Source organism: Excalfactoria chinensis, chromosome 9, assembly GCF_039878825.1.
Source record: "Excalfactoria chinensis isolate bCotChi1 chromosome 9, bCotChi1.hap2, whole genome shotgun sequence".
In the NCBI taxonomy this organism is placed as follows: domain Eukaryota; kingdom Metazoa; phylum Chordata; class Aves; order Galliformes; family Phasianidae; genus Excalfactoria; species Excalfactoria chinensis.
This window is the reverse complement of record NC_092833.1, coordinates 11642666-11661184: the sequence shown is the minus strand read 5'-3', so window position 1 is coordinate 11661184 and position 18519 is coordinate 11642666. Positions and strand designations below refer to the sequence as shown.

Here is an 18519-nt window from a genome sequence, read left to right as displayed (position 1 = left end):
GGCGTCGGCGGCTTTCGATTGGTCGTCCCGTCGGGGCGGGGAGGGCGGCCGCTGGGATTGGCTGCCGCGGCCTGTGGCGGGTGCGAGGGAGTGCGAGGGGGAGGGGCGGGGGGTCCTGAGGCGCCGCTGTCAGCGCCGCTCCCGCCCAGGCCCGCGCAGCCAGGCGAGCCCGGCGCAGCCTCCTCCGCCCGCGGCGCGGCGCGGCAGGACCATGTCGGCCACGGACGAGCGGGCCAAGGAGATCCTCCGGGGCTTCAAGCTGTATCCTCCCGAAAGGGGCCCGAGGGGGAGGCGGGCGGGCGGGCGAACGGGCCGCGGGCGGGGCCGGGGGAAAGGGGGGGTTGGGTACCGCCGTCTCCCTGTGTGAGGGCGGTTGTCATGGCAACGCTCTCCCCCCACCCGGGGCTGTTCTATCGCGTCCTCCCCTCCGCCGCGGGTTGCGGGCTCTGTCCCTATGGACGCGGGGCGCTCGGGCCGGCGCTGGGCCGTGGGGAGCCCAGGCGGGGGGAGCGCGGCCCTTCGGCCCGGGAGCTGCGGCGGGGCTCCGTGCGGGCACTGCCGCCTGCGCTGTGCGGGCTCCTTCAGCGTCAGCGCTGCCCGACTCCGGTTGTTAACGCCTCGCTCTGCGGTACGCGACAAAAGTTTTCGCCTTGTCGCTTGGCGTGCTGGCCGAGCACGAGCTCAACGCCGATGCGGTGAAGCAGGCGCGGGCTCGGAGGGTCCTGCGTGCGGCCTTCCGACCCTGGGGATGGGGGGGGGAACGGCTCAGCGCAAAGGTCTGTGTGCGTGTAAGGGTGGGAGAAACGTACAGCTCCTGATTGTACTGTAGCAGATTCTTCTACGCATAGTGGGCAGGTGCCAGCTTGGCCTTAAGGTGCAAGAAAACCAGTGGTTGTATTTTTTTTTCCCCGTAATGGAAAGGACAGAACCAAAGTGAATGCCCTCTTGCTCCAATGCTGTTATTCCTGAGCATATTTTTGGCCAGCGAGGTGCTGATAATCTCTGTGCCAGCTGCAGCAGAATCTCAGTTACTCAGTTGGATTCAGCTGCTATCAAACTATTGGCAGATGCTTTTCTGAACTTATGAATCACTGTCCCCTCCCCCCAGCTTTTAATTCTGCATCTGGTTCCTTTGCTTCTGCACTAGCAATATTGACAGTTCTTTTTGTTTGTGGAGATGTAAGATTTTGGCTGTCAAAACACGATTTAAGCGTGTTTTGTGCGAGTAATTAGGAAAAGCATAAGCTTCTGACAAGATGAGACTGAGCTTTTGGTAGAGATGAGAAGCGTTGGAGAGTTAAGCCTAAGGTACAAACTTTCACGTGTTTGTTTTTACTTGTTTGTGCACGTGTTTTGCCAGAAGCAGAATCTGACTGAAGGTCTGTGTCCGGCTATGGATGAAAAATCACTTCCATTGGTAACTTAAATAGAAAATGCTTTTTGACCTTTGGGAGAAAGGTGGTAAAGGTAAACCTCAATAGCTCGAGAACTGGAGAATCAGGAAAGTATTTATCTATGTATTTCATAGATGGAATTTGAGTTGAAATAGTTGAATAATGTGCAAGTATTAGCAGGAAAGCGACAGAGCAGGCATTCCTCATTTATGAGAGAAAGCCCTGAGACACCACACCATCCACACAGGAAGCAGTTCGTGCCCAGATGTGGCCTCATTCTCTGTAAGGCAGCCACCAGCTCACGCTTCCTTTTTTTGACAGTATGTATTCTAAAATAGTACATTTTAAAGTACATTTTACCTTCTGCTCCCTGTACCGAAGTATGTGTTAACTTAGTGCCCTCAATAAAAAAAGGAAGAGAGAAGCATCTTCTGAGAAGCTCTCAGGTTTATATTTGGAGTACTCAAACATTTTCCTCCTCCCAGGAAGGAAGGAGTTCATTAACTTAAGCACACCCCGCAAACTTGCTTTTAGCACCAGAAGCCACCACAGCAGAACTTCAGGTACAGATATATTCAATTCTTTTTATGGCAAAGGAGGTTTACATGGTAGAGGGCATCACTGAGGGATCAGTTTTCCAGAATACTCACTTGAATACAAGAACACGCACTTTGGAAATGGAGTTTGCATTGAGTACTGGAGCACCCTCAACCAAAGTCTGTTCATTTGTGGTTTCTGAGAAGAGACTAACTACAGGCTTTCAAGCTGATTGGGACATGCTGCTGTGCACATTAAATTACAGCCTAAATCCACCCTCTGACTTAACACCAAGATATGCTTCCCTTCCTTTATGACACTAGCACAGAAGCATGTTGTGGCTAGCGTCAAATTCAGACCAGGGCATTTTACTCCCTCTTCCCATAGACTTTTTGTTACTTAAGAGGATGAAAACCAAAAGGAGAAATATTTGATACTTGCAGACAAAAGAGGTTACCCACTGTATTACACTAGGATTTTCTTTGTGGCACCAGTTAACTAAACACTAACAGCATAGTAAGTGTGTTACAATAAGAGATGGAAAACAGCCATCAAGAACTTCTATAGTTTGTAACAGTTCTTGTTATCAGACCTCACAGGTACATTCATCAACTCACTGTTCTAAGGATACTGCTTAAAATACATCACCTTGGTGGTCTAGCACTCTGAGAATACATTCTGTTTGTTTGTCCATAAGTAATACCAGTTCAGTTAGCTAACATTCCAGAGGAAAGCATCAGTAATTACTGAGCTTCATTTCCACAAGTATTTATGCACAGCTGGTCCTGTAATCTCAAGTGCATTCGGTCTGACTCTGCTCTGTGCTCTGCCACTCCCTCTGTAGCCTCTTTCTGAACTGGGGCAGTTTCTCTATCAAACTGCAGAGTGGTGTTTTAATTATCTCTGACCAGCAAGGAGGAGGGAGCTCAGAAAAGCCAGTTGACTCTTGTAGCATGGTTAAGATATTAAGTAAATATAACCATTTTCTATTTTAAAACTTACAATTCAGACAAGATATCACCTGTATTATTTGCTCTTTCACAGAAGAGCATCAGAATATTAACCTTAGGTAACTGCCACCTAGACACTTACCAGCATAGGGTAACTTTCCTCAATGAACTTCCATGTAAGGCTATACAGCACCTTCAGAAGGCTCCTGAAACAAACTGATGTAGTAAACAAAGCATGAGGAAAGCATTAACTGTAGGTCAGAATAATTACAGACTCATGAAACTGGCACTTGTAGTCACTGTAAGTATGTACCACCAGCTCAGGCACTCAAGCTTTTGTAGGAAGAACACTTTGGAGACTGTCCTGTTTCTTAAAATCCCTGAGGTTTCCTTTGCAACATCTTCCCATTTCCCAGAGCTTCTCCCACTTCTCATCTTTATTTTTCCATCTAGGAAAACAATTTATTTTTTTTCAGGGCATTAACATCTTGGAAGGATGGACGCAGCTGTAGTAATGGTATTAGTTATAGTTACATCCTTATGAACAACAAACCTTGTTTTTAATCTGCAGAAAGTGGGATTCATTTCCAACCTCTGCCTTGTTCCTGCCATACGCACAAGAACTGTGATAAATCACAATCTTGCCTGCCAGTTCCCAAAATAGGAAAGCGACTAGTTTGTTGCAGCAGTCACAAATGGACAAATCCAAGTTCCAACAAATTGGGTTTCCAGTTTATTCTTGTCAGGTCAGTCAATCTTTAACTGACCGTTCACTTAAAACACTCTTTACTGCAGTATTGACAAGAATGACAAGGTGGCAGCTTCAGCTGGCTTTAGAAGTCTCCTCTGTGTGCTCCCTCAGATTTTGGCTTGTTTGGATTTCCTGCAGCTGATAAGAAAGATGAATCACCAAACTGGTGGGTTAGAAGGAGACACTGCCCACATAGGAGGGAACAGGACACCCCAGAAGCTAGGAAGTATACTCTGTAGAGAGCCAAAAGCAAAACTAGCATCTAGCTGATTTTAAAGTTGCATTGGTGTAAACTGGGAGACATAAGTTTGAGCTCCCCACTCAAGTCTGTCATTGAAGGCATAGTCTTCATTTACATAACCTGAGAATTTGATCTTGTACCAGTTTCCTGTGGTGCTCTTCAAGAAAGAGCGGTCCACATTTCCAAGTTCACATTAGCTGCAGCACAAGTTCACAGCTTGACAGAATTAGTAGGTCTTTGTTTTGGAGAGGTCAGCTTCAAATAAAAGCTTTAGCCAGGTTGTGTGTCATATTTAAGTGTCATTGCACTTGAGGTATCTTTACCTTACCAGTACCTTATCAGAACCGTCTTCAGCATCAACAGATATTCAGGTCTGATCTGTAGTTATGGTAGACTAAAGACAGGCTCTTCATGTTTATTACACACAGTTTATGAGGTATGTCTGCAAACACCACCAGAGCAGTTTTACCAGGATTGGTTGTACCTACCTCTTCCCAGCACTCACAATCCACAAAACCTCACAACATCCAAAAAACCATCACAGCACTCCCCCACTTTTCTCTCACTGAAGAAATAGCCATGCTTTTAACAGCATTGTTTGCTTTTCTTCCCATAGACAGTTTGTATGAGCTATAATTAGCTCTCTTGTAGCACTGGAAGCTGTATGTTGTGCTGTAGGCAGAAGAAGAGGAGAGGTACACCAAGAGCTCTTTTATCACAATAGCAAATTAGTTGCCAAGTGCTACAGCATTATGTCTTAACTAACACTTGTTTGAAAGCATGGAAGCTAATTCAGCTTTCTTACACATCTCAGAATTGAAGCAGACCCAGAAAGAAGGCTAAGAGGGAGAATTTTACCTGAAGTTAGTAAGACAGCAGGCCACTGTACTCTGACTTCTGCAAGATCTATAACCCTTTCTTATTTCCCCATCTCTAAACTGGGAAATTAATGTAGCTTAAAATTGGAGTTCAGACCCTCAAAGACTAAACCTGTGCTCTGTTTCCATCTAGTCAGTCAAACCTTATACAGAAGAGGCACGTTGCTAGGCTCCCACATGCAGGTAGCAAGCACAGAACTCAATTCAGTTCCAAATATGAGATTTTTTTTCTATCTAGTATATCATCAAAATCCAATTCTGTAAATGCATGAGACAGCCTTTTTGCATTGCTCACACACCTTAAGAAACAGATCTCATATGGATACACTTGATGTGCAAAAAATACTGATTTATGTAATGCTAAGTACTCTCAGCAGTTACCTTTCCATCCTGAGAGCGCCTCATAAGCATCCACAAAGAATCAGCATCTTTGTAATATCACCACCAGGCCAGTGGTAAAGACAAAAGAGGTGAGGCAATATCCTTATTAGACATTACTATAAAGCTTCCAGGTGTTTGACAGGATGTCCTGGTATGCACAGCAAGACCAGCATTGGAAGGCTCCTTCCAGAAGGCACCTAACCAGTAACTGAGCTACTCTTCATTGAGAATAGGAGCCACATCTCAGCTGTGCATTGCTAAATCCTGACTGTCAGCCAGGATGATGATACATAAGATCCCATTATCAGATTTTTCCTGAAGTAAGGTTTGACTGGGATGTCAGCGTGAGGTACAGAAGATAGTTGGGAACCTATCAGATTATTCAGCCTTTCAGTTGATTATGTTCATGACTAGATATTACATACCTGGGAGAATGACAGGCCTAGGCAGAAGGCAAGAGCAAAACATCGTTTTTACATTCAGCCTCTGAGATAACAATACACTAAAGCATCATGTTTTATTAGATTTATCCATGCCTTCACTGAAGGGACTGCTTAACTAAGTTGGAGCAGTGTTGTCTTTCCCTAGACAGGAGGTGTAGGGGATTGTACTTAGTAGTTCTATGGCTGAGTAGTTGTATATATCAGTCTACATGCTGTGATGTGTGTATAAGTCATCTACTCAGTAGCTATCCAGAAGGTTGTTACATAGAGCAACTGACTTTTTCCTCTTCCTATTTGTTGCATTAAAGAAAAGGATAAACACATTTTCTGTTCCTCTGTTGGCACAGACTGCTGCTAGCTATGTGCTTGGAGAACACTCTGCAGTAAGAAGGGGAAAAGAGAGAGAGGGTAAAGGAAGAGCCATTGTCCCCATGCGTGGTGAAACAGCAATCCATCTACAAAGTGCATGTCAAGTACCTACTGATTTGTAATGCAGGGGAACCTTCTAGAGGTGCTTTAGACATTTGGCTTTAATTTAAGTCTTTAGAATATACTCTTTAGTGCATTAGAGCACTCACCTGTCAGTCTAGCCCAGCTTAACTGGTTCTCTAGTAAAGTTACTTTTCTCCCAGAACACCAGATAGTGAAAAAAGTCCTTCTAATTGTAAGGCTAATGAGGTCCAGGTGAAGTTAATATATACATTTTTTTCCTCTTCAAAAGTTCAGTCTGTGAAATGGCATGGTTTTATTGCTTCTGAGAAAAGAAAGCCTCAAAGTTATCCACCCTTACATCCTTTACATGCACTGCTATCACAGCAGCAGCTGTGCAGAGCTGAGGGTACCATTCCCAGCTCCTTGTTCAGATGAACCCTCCAACCTTCTGTTCTCAGAGCAAGGCATACTGCTTAGGCAGCTTAAGCAGCAGGTTAAGGAGCAGAGACCTGTGGTGGTCAAGTAGATCAGGTTAGCAGTTTTACAAACAGCTCAGCTGTTAAGATTTGGTGGAAAAAGTTGTATATATCTGGGGAAGGCAGAGAGCAGCAGCCCTGTCTGCAGCTGGCACCTGCCAGAGCTCCCAGCCTCACTCTTGCTTCCACTGAAGTTCCAGCTCAGCCCCACGCCTCCTCTAGTACTCAGCACTGTGGGATACAGTCCTCACTGCAGATATGGCTCTGCCCACATTGCCCTGTTTAGTTACCCTTGCAGTACCAAATATAAAATCCTAGGTTAGCAGTATTGAACTGTAATATCACATTGTTAAGTCTATGGTTACTTAACTTCCCTTAAGAGAAACACCCTTTAGATATGTCTTCTCTTCCCCCTTGTTCTGTGCAAAAAGTTCTTAACATTGCTAGCACATCACCAAGAGGATCGTGGAGCAAATGCCCATACAAACTTGATTTTTACACAACACAATGAGCCAGAGATGGGAAGCCAGTGGCTAGAGAACAAGTGCACAGTGTTTGTAAAATAGTCTTTCCAGAAAGAGGGAGAGAAGCCAGCAAGCATCCAGAGCTTCTTTGGGCTGTTCATTTATGACACCCTAGTTAATTCATGAGGAGTTACCACAGTTACACCTGTAATGAAAATGCAATGTTCAAGCAGCCCCAGAGAGGAGTTGTTTTTATGTGCTTTCCCCTTGTGATTCATTCAAAGGGAACCGTGTTATGTTCACATAATAACAACCATACGCTCTGCTTCTACAGAGAAGCATTTAACTTCTCAGAAATAAAAGACAGGTTCCCTAGTCCTATCGGCATCCTGCCATTGGAATAAGATCTTCAGAGTTGGAAGCTCCAAAACTCACAAAAACATAAAAATTAAAAGCAACATCTTTATTAAAAAGTAGCCTGAACCAAAGTACTGCTTGCAGAATAAAAACAGGCTCCCCAAGGAAGGTTGTGAACTTACCTCTTCAATACCCTGATGCACTCCTCAGAGAAGAGAATCAAGCCTTCTCACCGCTCCCTTCTACCATCTCCCACTATAACCTATGTAAAATAGGAGCCAAGCACTACCTAGATGAGCAGAAAGCAAAGCTGTCTCCCTTTAGGGCCCCCAGCCATGCTTTTATTGTGACCTCTTCCTCATGTAAATACAGGCCTGCTAGAGGCCAGGTGAAAATGTTTCACACTGATGCCAGCAACTCCTTGCACCTGTCTCACTGGTGGAACGGCACCTTCTGGCTTCCTGCTGAATGAAGTGTGAAAAGTAGCACTGCTAAATGAAACTGCATGCACAAGCCCCAGTTTTGCCAGTTCTGAAACAGTAAATGCAGAAAAGGAGGTGGGGCGTGTTTGAAAAGGTTGTGCAGAATCTAAATATGGGTAACATTTTAATGTAGGGACACCTATGAAGGCTTCAGATAATGCCAAGTAGGCTTTGCTTTGAGTTCTGTGAAGTTACACATTTTAAAACAAAAAGTGATGTTTGAAAAGTTGTTAATACTTACATCAGCTGTATGGAAGTATGGCTTTTCAATGCCTGTGGTGTAATTAATAATGCACTTGTGAACTAAAGCTGATTGCATTATTTATATGTGGTGTTATATGTGTATGGTATACATCTTTTTTCACAGTAGACATAATATATTCAGTTGTTGCAGCTGAAAATTATCTTAATATGCTTTAGTTATTTTTTAAGATCAGAGCTCAACTACTCTGAGATCATAGCATAGAATTGCAGAACGGCTTGGATTGAAAGGGACCTAAAAGGTTACCTCATTCTGTATAACGTATACAAACTTGTTATCAAAATAAATTCAGAACAAGAATCTTAGTATGAGCTTAACTGTAAGTTCCCCTGACAATGAAAGCCATAAGAACTACTGGGAAATAATAGGGATTGTTGTTTTTGTGTAATTTCAGTAGAGATTTCGCCATTCCCATAAGAATATCTTTACTCCGAATTGCAGTGTTAAAGCAGAAGGATGCCCAGACCTCCATCTCAGCGATCCCCTGATGATGTGATGTTCTCCTGCACTCACAGCAGTGCAGTTCACATCAATGTATCCATAGAGGCTCATTGTGGAGCTCGGACATACATCAGTGTTCAACATTCAGAATCAAATACCAACCTTCTGCCTGCTCTGAACTACACTGGCATGGAGTTTATTGCTTACAGTGTCAGTGCTTTGCTGTAGCTCTTTTACAGACAACTTAACTGTCTTTTCGGACAGCCATACTGTCTAACACGGCACGATGTTGGGATGGTTAACTTGTCTAATCCACTAATCCACACTGCAGATTTAAGCACTTCTCATATTTTAGTAGGTTCCTAAAAAAGCACAGTAATTCTGGTATGGAGTCCTGGTTTCCTGAGAGTTCTGCCTCAATCTGCCTAAATCCCCCTTGATTCCTCCCCTCTGCCTCTGCTTTCAGTGCACTCTGGTCCATTTACAAGATTACATTCCTCACGCATCCACCGCTCATTCCCTCTTGCCTGTATTTTCATGGTGGTTTTCTCATTCCTTACTTGTTCTCTATGGTTTTCTTCCCTTCTCAGAAGAGACAAGATAATGAACTCGTTTTCCTTGAGTAATCTCAATCCTGTCAGCTGGAAGTAGAAAACAAAAAAATTGTTTGATCTATACCGCAGCGTGCGGTCTTGCCATTAAGCTAATTTACTGCTTTCACTTTGTAAAGAACTTACTCGTGTCCAGAGCAGCAGCTGGTGATTTTATATTCTATCTTTTCTATACCGCGTGTCCTGAAGTGAGCCGTCAACTCCTTGTCTGCATAGCAGCCTCCTGGCATCTCAGTGACAATTGTTTGTTGCTCTGAACAATGACAGCAGTGAAGGGAGAATGTCTTTAAAGGTATTTCTGTGACTGTTTTTCTCTTGGAGAACCTCTGACCCTCACTGTGGTCTCGTTCCATGATGTTAGAGGGCCATCAGTGTTCACCTAAATGTTCACATCCTCATTTACTGCCTTGCCTTGGTCTTGAGAATGCTAGGATTCATTTGGCAACTCACGCCTGGAAAAATCTGGTAGTCAGCAGCGAAAATGTTCTTTGTGTCGCCTCATGGGACCCCCATCTGTAAGGGCTGTACTGCTGGCAAGGCTCAAGTATGCCCATTCCTCATGCACACGTGGGCTGACTTACACAGATGTGAAATTCAGGCTGGTACCGTCTCGTGGGTTGTAGTGCATCTATGGAACCATTTGAAGTAACACCAGGAAGGAGGTGGCTTGCTTCCATGCTGCGCCACTCCAGCAAATACAAGATTGGCGTTTGTCATTGTGGAGTTCATGAAAGTGCTTGTCTTGGTTGTTCCTCTGGCTGATGGGAATTTTTATTTTGTTTATTAGTTGGAGAGTGTTAAGTGCCAGGGCTAAATACTGTTTTACTGTGAGATCTCAATAAGATTAAATCCCTTTGTGGTTCTCTAATTACGTTTCAAGGATACTGAGTTGCTTTCCCAAAGAACCTGTGGTGATCTGTCTCTAAATGCATCTCTGGTTGCAGAACAACACTGGCTTGGAGCAGCCGGGGATGTGCTCTGTGCATTGGATTTCAGAGCAGCGTTAGAGGTGGGGGGGTTCAAAGAAGCCCAGAGTTTGGGGGGTAATTTGCCTTTAGTAAAACTGAGCATCTTCTACTCTGACAATTCCAGTGTCCCAGCAATTGTCCCATTCTTGTTGCTGGTGGGAGTCAGAGTTTTGCTGTGAGGCTGAGCAAAACAGCAGAGCTGTGTTTGCAGCCTTAGTTCTATTGCATGTTAGTTTTCACTGTCATAAACACAAATCCTTGTAGACCAATTAACAGCTGTCCTCTAGCAACAGTACTCATTTCACCTTTTCTCTGGTGGCTGCAATTGGCGTTTCCCTTGAAAGCTCCGTAAAGGAGCTTTCTTTTCAGGATCCATTCCTTTTTGTCACATTTTAGCAGTGCTTATGAGAGAGGGTATATGAGCACACCTGGAAAATGAAGGTCAACTGTCTGGCCTGGTTTCCTGCATAGCATGCAGAGCAGTAATCCCGCCCCAAGGGAATACACGCTGTCTCTAAGCCAGCTGCCTTGGGCAGTGTGCAGCTTGTCTGCCAGGAGTGTTTGAACTGCTGCAGCTCCACTGTGTGAGTAAAACAGCGCCTGTCGTTTTTCCCCATCCATACTGTTGCAAAAGGGTTTGGTGTAGATGAAATCTAAGGCTTTATATGCCAAAAATATACTCCAGCTTAACTATTTCTGCTTAATTTTTCCACTATGAATACCTTCATCCCAGGATGTGTCCAGTTTTGAATAACACTTCAAAGCAGATCAAGCTGCTTTGGAACTGGACTCAATGCAGAAAGAGAACATTCAGACAAGGGTTAAATGCAGGATGAATTTGTTCTGGGCTTTATCTGGTTTGGCTCCTGTGCATTGGCAAACCCCTAATTAATTCAGCTGCTGGCAGTAGGTACTCTTTAAAAATTGATGTTGTATTGATAAGGTATTGAGGAATAGAAATTCTCTTTGTATAGCACAAGGTGGGTTTAGACAGAATCAGTGTACAAATGCAAGAGAAATTCAGGGCTTGATCTTTTATTCCCCCTTTTCTCTGAGTGACTGCAAGAATCTGTTAAGTGCTCCTTTTACTATTGATTTTGGTGGTGTCAACACCTGTGTGTTTACAATTAGAATAAAACTCACAAGCTCATTTCCTGGAAGGTTGGAGCTACCAGACATCATGGCTGGAGGCTTTATTGATCTGATGTGGCTTTGGAGGGCTGACTGTGAACCTGAAGATTGGCCAAATACCAACCTCTGAGCCTCTGAAGTCCTTTGCGCAAATTAATTCTTCCTCTTTTACAGACCTCTCCGAAATCAGGACGTGGCTCTGTAAAGTCTGAGCTACAGATTTTCCCTGTAAGGAATCTCTGCACACAGTTTCGTTCCATGGCAGTTTTTTGCTTTGCTCTGTGTAGGTGGGTGCCTGACTTGACAATGACTCTGAATTCTCCCTCGGCCCAGGATCTGTTCTCAGCAACACAAATTAAAGAGTGGCGTTGCAGGCAGTTTTGCTTCTGCTCTTTCCCCATTCCCTTAAGAACAAGAGCCTGAGCAACGTCAGCTTTAACAGAAATGTAAAGAGTCAGGGCAGGACTTTCTAGGAATTACTCTGTCCCTTATGCAGAAGTGATGGCTGAATATGGAGGCTCTTGGTACAGAAGTTGCCTACTTGCATGTGCCAGCCATTCACTAATTATATAAGGATGCTGGCAAACACCAAACTATCTCCTGAGAGTTCTTTGAGCTGATGGCTTTATATATAACGGGTTATGTAGCGTAATCTTAATGTTGGTGCTGTTAGATTCTGGAATTTACATTTAAGGAACTCTGGTGTCTCAAGTTTGCTGCTAAAGGTTTCTTTGATTGCTATCCAGCTCTGTTATTTTTCTTCATAGATGGAAGCACTGATTCTTGTTAAGGCTTTCTTGTTATAGCTCCAACAAGCAGAATCCTTTTGTATCATTTTGGGAGGGTGAATCAATCTCCTGTATTCCAGCAAAGCTGTTATAGGAAGAAATGCTCCCACTGATACATGTGGAATGAAGATTGAACATTGTATCAAATTCTATACTTACAGCTAGCATTATATATCAGTTATCCCAGACACTAAGAGGATAGCTAACTCAGCTCGGGTTAACAAAAAAGGTGTAGAAGAAGTGTTTACTTTTGAAGACCCGTCTCCTTTAGGACATGTTCAGTGTTTAAACTCATCAACAAATGCTATCTGCCACTTGACATACGTGCTGCAGCTTTTTTCTCATTAAGCTAAATTAGGATTTGGTGTTGGAATCTGTGTTTTAAGATGTAGAGTTTGAATGGCCAAGTTGCTTGGTTCAACAAGGAGTACTGCGAACAACTGCTGATTTTTACCATCCAGGTTTCCACTGTCTCACGTGTTAGTGCATCCCTCTATTGTCTGCTCTGTATTAATGAGGTATGGAAGGAAAGGAGGAGTCTGCCTCACGTAAGGTGCGTGGATGGAACCTTCTCTAAACCAACAGTTCTTTGCAGAGCAGCGTTTCTGTGAGGGACACACAGCTCAGTTGGAAGGACTTGTATCTCCTCCTTATTTTACAGAATCTGTAGGCGTGCAGCTGCTGAAGGAACCGGGATGTTTTTCTTTAGTGAAGACTGAGGAGAATGATTCCCCTAAAAGATGAAATGTTCACATGTTCAATGTGGAATATATATATATATTTTTGCCAACAGAGATTAAAGTAAAATTCTTGAGTAAACAGTATCCTGCTGAGAGAGGTAACCAAGCTGGCGGGACTGCTTCCTTTGTGAACACTAATCAGCTACTTAATTGATGGCGGCACAGGAATGATTAATAGGAGGTTTTTACCAGCGTAGATGTCTAGAAGTATGTGCATGCTGTATGTCTGACCTGTGTGGTGTGAAACTTTGGTATGGGCTGCCATCCGTAGCAGGAGTAATATGGAGCACCACACGTTAGCAAACCACTGGGCATGCAGCTGGAAATTGACTAAGTGAAGGTAAAGAGAGGCAGCCTGGTTTAGTAGCTTGGAGAGCAAGTAGAAAAATCCAGAAGAGTCTTTGAGCTGCTGAGGATGGAAGCCATAGTAAAATAATGGGGTTTGAAATAAGAGTTCTTTTGGATTAATAAATGTAAGGGAAGCCTTTATGCAAAATATTACCATAATAACAAGCTCATGTTCTGATTGCCTTACCAGTGGCATCCTCAATGGCATCTTTGTTTGTTTTACAATGGGGAAAGATAGAAAATACGCAATTAAAGCAGTCTTATTTAAGTGTGAGGCTATTTGATGCCACACATCTGAGCTTTCAGCTGTGTGGTTCAAAGATTGTTGCTTAGTTTTTCTCCTAAAATGCCCCAATTTATTGCTGCTGTGCCTGCTTGCTTTGTAGTGTGGCCAAACTACTGACAAGAAGTAAATCCTCTCTTTTTGTTTCAGCTTGATCCTCTTTTCTCTCTCCATGTTTCTCATCCTAAGGCAGCCTCCCATGAATGTGAACACAAAAACGGAAGGTTAATTACTTCCATTATGTTCTTGGGATTCTCGTTATACTGGTGAATCCTGTAAAGAAACACTACAAAATCTGGTACCGGTCTGTCCAAAAATAGATGGACTTTGCTCTGCTTGTATATCACTTGTCATTCTCATAGTGAACAGTGTACTTATTGAGCTTTATGAAAATGAAAAACAGCCCCCTTGTTCCCCAGCTTGTGGTCTCAGTGCCAGCTAGGCACAATTAAGTCCACCACTAAATTCCTATCTCCCAGGAACATAAGAAACCTCAGGGGAAATCTTTTATATGGAGATAAAGAGATATTTTCGAAAGGAATATCTGATTTTTTTCTTGTAATACCAACTCATAACAGCAGTCAAATAGCAGTGCAAGATTTACATTATTCAGTCATTTAAATGCCATATCTTTATGTCAAACCAGCCTGGATTTTGAGTACAGTCTCAGACACTTGCTTTCTCATTGTGTGATGTTGTTTAATCTCCCTGGCCAGGATAGAGGAAGTGGTGATCTCCTGAAGACGTCACACTGAGAAGATTGTAGTAGAGAAATAAATAGAACAAGTGCTGGGAAGCCAAGCAGCTCATCTAGGCTGAACTAAAATGCACTCTGCACCAACAGGTGGAATTCCCCATGGCTTTGTTTCTGCTAACTCCAAGTAAGGTGCAGTCACCCTTTAGCAGTGTATGTAGCTAGTCCGTTTCAGGCTCATCTAAGTGCATGTCTCATTTCCTAAAATGTTTTACCATTCTCTTCAAGTAATCAATTTGTTTTTCAAAATGTTATTCCTCTGCTAGAGTAGACAAGGGCGGTGGCTTCTATCAAAACACAGAGATGAGGCTCAGAATGTCACAGGTGAGGTTCAGCACTCCAAGGTCCGATCAACACGTGCTGGCTCTGTCTGGCTGTCATTAGCCTGTATTCCTGGCCTGTGGTGCTGAGGTGCAGTGCTAAGACTCAGGAGTACTTCTGGTAGCCAAACCCGGGCTGATAATCCCCGCTGTGCAGTCACAGCGTGTGTCTGTGCTAATAGATCTGCTGTTTCTCTCTAAAATTGGCCTGTGTGGTGCAAACATTCAGATGTCCTTCACAATAGAGGAAATTCATTAAGGTGGATATACATGTTCCTGCATGGGAATTTGTGACTGGAAGATAGCCTTGTATTTCGAAGCTCAGCTTCAGGTAGATGGCTAAGATTTGGAAGATTTGCCACTAAAACACTGAACTGGATGTGCTAGTAGGTTTTATAAAAGCATTACCACCATGAGTGAAAAAAAATGAGTTCCAAATCCTTGCTCAGTCCCAGCTGGATCTGGGAGGCTGGAGCTACTGGCAACTTTCTCAAGCAACATTCAGTTAGGAAAAGCTTGCTACTGGAACATTTTGCCTGCTTTCCAGAGGCGTTGTGTTCTAGGACTGCTCTGACCCCAGGAGGCTCTGAAAAGAGGTAATGAAAAAAAAAAGAAAACAAGAAAGAAAGAAAACTGACTGCTCATATTTAAGGAAACTGACACTGAGAGTGCTTGGTGGAGTTAAGGTGATATCAGGCTGTTTGGAATGAAGTAGAATACATTTATACTGGTTCAGCTCGTTGGAGCCTTTTGGACTGCAGTCCCTGAGTGTCATTCTATAGAAAATGGATGGTTGCTTGGTACAAAATGGTGCATGCCTGTCTGTGCCAGAAAGGAGCAGTCACAGCGTTTGTCCTAAAACTGACCTTCCAGATTTAGTGCTGACTACGTTTTGCAAAATTATTGCTGCAGTTTCTGGTGCTAGCAGTTCTGAGGACAGCCTGAATACATGAAAAAGTGCTGTGTCTTCACTCATTCGTGGGGCTCCCTTTTACACCTAATGACATTGTCTGCAAGGAAGCCTGGTCCGTAAAGACGTGTTAGAAGCTGCACATCAGTGGCATCTCTAATTTTTTAAGTGGAGGAGGTCACTTTTTCTACCTTAGCTCATTGCTTAAACGAACAAAGAAATGACTGAGAGTTTAAATATGGCCCATAGGTGGGTTTCACTGAAGCACTTCACTTCCAAATTTGCTTGAGCATCCAAACTAAAGGAAATGGAAAAGGAAATAAAGCATTTTCACGGGAACTCCATCTGAATTAAAGTGAACAAGGAAAGAAACAAACACAGTGTTTTTCCCAATAACTCTCTTATATTTCAGGTGCTTTTATGATGTCTGAGTGAACAAAGGTGTTATTGATAAGTTTCATAGGTTTACTCATTTTTCTGGCTGGAAGCATTTTGCTGCTATTCACAGGGCCAACACATCTGTTTTTTGCCCTGCTTTACGGTGCCATTTTAGACACGTAAGAAGTACTTCTAATTCTGTAACCAGTCATCTTTACTTCCTCCTTGCTCCCCACTTCCATTAGTGATGTTTGGCAGTGACTCAGAGCTGCCCTGCTTTCTGGTGAGGGTGAACAAGAAACCACCAAAAGCAAGAAAACATGGAGTGAAGGGAACTGCTGGCACCCGCCCCACGGTGTGACTGCAGCAGTCTGCTTCTGCGCACTCATTGCAAGCCAGAGTCAGAATTTCCATCAGGAGAGCACAGCTCCTGGCTGCCTATTAAGAGGGAAGCAGGATTCTACTGAAGCATGAGACTTGAAGCCAAACACCTCTGGAGACGGAATCATGGGATCCCAGAATGGCTTCGGTTGGAAGGGACCTTAAAGATCATTGAGCTCCAGCCCCCTGCTGTGGGCAGGGTTGCCAGCTGCTCGGTCAGACAGCAGTTTCCAGTCTGCAGACTTGTTCTTAGAAATATCTGATGTGTTGATACATCCAGTAAGTGACATACGCTTCTAAAGTATGTGAATCTAATCGATCTGTGAATTTTCACGACTAGTCTTTTGGAACTCAGTGGGCTGCTGTGATAGAGAGCTCTGCTGGAAGAGGTAAAGGAGAAAAAAAGAGAAACATTAATGGGGGGAAAAGCTTGTAGGCACAACATCAGTGCTGGCAGTTGGAAGTTGTCTCGCCTTTTTGTGTTGTCAGTTGCTTATTTTACCAGGGGAACAGTTTTAGACCGAGATGTTGCTTGGAGTTCAGAGGATAGATAAACCAAACAGCAGGGGGACCCGCTGGTGCTCAGCTGCACCGTTTTCAATAAACATCACTCGATGGAGAAATTATTGCAGAGGCCTTCGAGGAATAAAGGCATTGACTGGCCTCTAACAGTGCTATATAAAACTGCCTTTTTAAAGCCTTTCAGGCTGTGTTTTTTTTTCCACCCTTTACAGAAGGCTGCAGGTCTTTCAAAGGAAACTGTGAGAACAGCAGCTCAGCAGCCATGCTTATCCCATTGAAATATTTGGTCAGAGAAGTCTCTGTTCCTCTGCTCAGGTCTATGCCCTGCACAGAGAAATGTGAAGGTCCTTGTAGACTGACACGAAATCAAACCAGGCTTTCCTTTCTAGGCAAACTAACATAATGCGGATTTTGAAATGGTATAAAATTGAATAATAGTATAAAATTAAAAGGCATATTGAGGTTCAAAATACCATTAAAGCTCAGTTTCACTGTGTGACCATCAGGACATCCAGCGTGTGAAGAACAGTGGGCCGCAGTGATGTGTAGGGCGGTGCGTTCCTCTGGTTGCAGCCTCGTCTACCAGATGAAGTTATCTACCAGAACCCCTTGATAAGTTATCTCTGTGAAACTCCCTCTGGTTCACTTACTGCTGAGAACCTTGAAGTGTTATCATCACAGTTCCGTTGAGAAGGTTGACTGTTCTAAAGCAGTCGAGACAAAATGAAGTTGTTCCAATCGCTGAATCACCGTACGGTGCTCACTTGCACGGCGAATGGTGTGACGTGCTAGAATTGAAGAGCAGGTGAGCTGAATCACACACTCTTTATTCCAAATTGTTTTGGGGTTTGGAGCATTTAACTTAATTTTAAACATTCTGGATTTTTTTTTTTAAAGCTCTATCTAGGCAGATCTGAATTGCAGGAATGAGCTTTTAATTGCCTTTCCTTGGGGCGGCTTCTCAGGCTGCCCTGCGAGCTGCCACACCTTTCTATAGGTGGAGCATCTTCTGCATGGTGGTCCCGGGGTTGTAATTAGGCTTTAATTGCATTTTTAGGTCCCCTGCATGTTCTCTCTCTTAGCTACGTTTGGTTTTATTCTTACTGTTGAGCAACGAGGAAACCGCCTTAAAACTGCCTTCTGATCAAGCCCTATGGATTTTAAAGGTCACATTCTTTTCTTGGATGAATACATCGTTCCCATTGATTCACCTGCTGTTTCTGCAAACTCCAAGTATTACTGATGACATTAATTATGTTAATATTCAGAGCTTTCTTAGCGTGAGCTCAGGCTTTTCTTACATGCTAATTTCAAGATCCATTTAAAATGGAAGGAAGGTGGGGAGGAGCGGTGTTACCGTGCTGGAAACGAGAAAATAATTTTCTTTGTGCAGGTCATGCTTATGAGATGGTCCCGCAAACAATGATGAGTTTCTCTGTGTTATTGATTGTTTTATTACCTAGGATGTAAAGCAATCTCCAGATGTGGTCGCACATTATTCTTCCTGCTGAGGCACTGCTATAATGGAATTCTATCAAGCCTGTTTGGAGATGCCAAAGAGAAGCCTAAAAGACACAGGCAGCAAAAAGCAGCAGAAAGGCACTGCATTGCTTCAGCTCATTTTTATTGTGCTGCTGCTAGCTGGGCCTTGGAACCATCTTAGCACCTGGTTCTACAGGAGAAACACAAACAAAACCCACTTCTAATAGTCACAAAGCTGGCACACCAAGCAGCTCGCTCCCCCCAACAGGAGAACCAGCCCCGTGAGGTTCGCTTTGGGGCTTATTCCCACTTGAAACAGCACTTAATTCCTTGCTCCGTGAGTACATTTTACTTCCCTCATAACTTGGGATCTCAAAGCTTGCCTGTGTTCTTTTGGAGGTTAGGAGTAGTTTG

The 18519-nt window shown here is 43.7% G+C and overlaps 1 protein-coding gene across 1 annotated transcript in view; it reads left to right on the top strand.

The window, feature by feature from the left end:
• Positions 1-89: 89 nt before the first annotated feature.
• Positions 90-18519, top strand: part of PDE6D (phosphodiesterase 6D) — a 30005-nt gene continuing 11575 nt past the window's right edge. The window contains exon 1 of the mRNA XM_072344384.1: positions 90-261. Within this exon, the coding sequence (XP_072200485.1) occupies positions 212-261 (50 nt within the window). The 5' untranslated portion in view covers positions 90-211. The remainder of the gene's footprint in view (positions 262-18519) is intronic.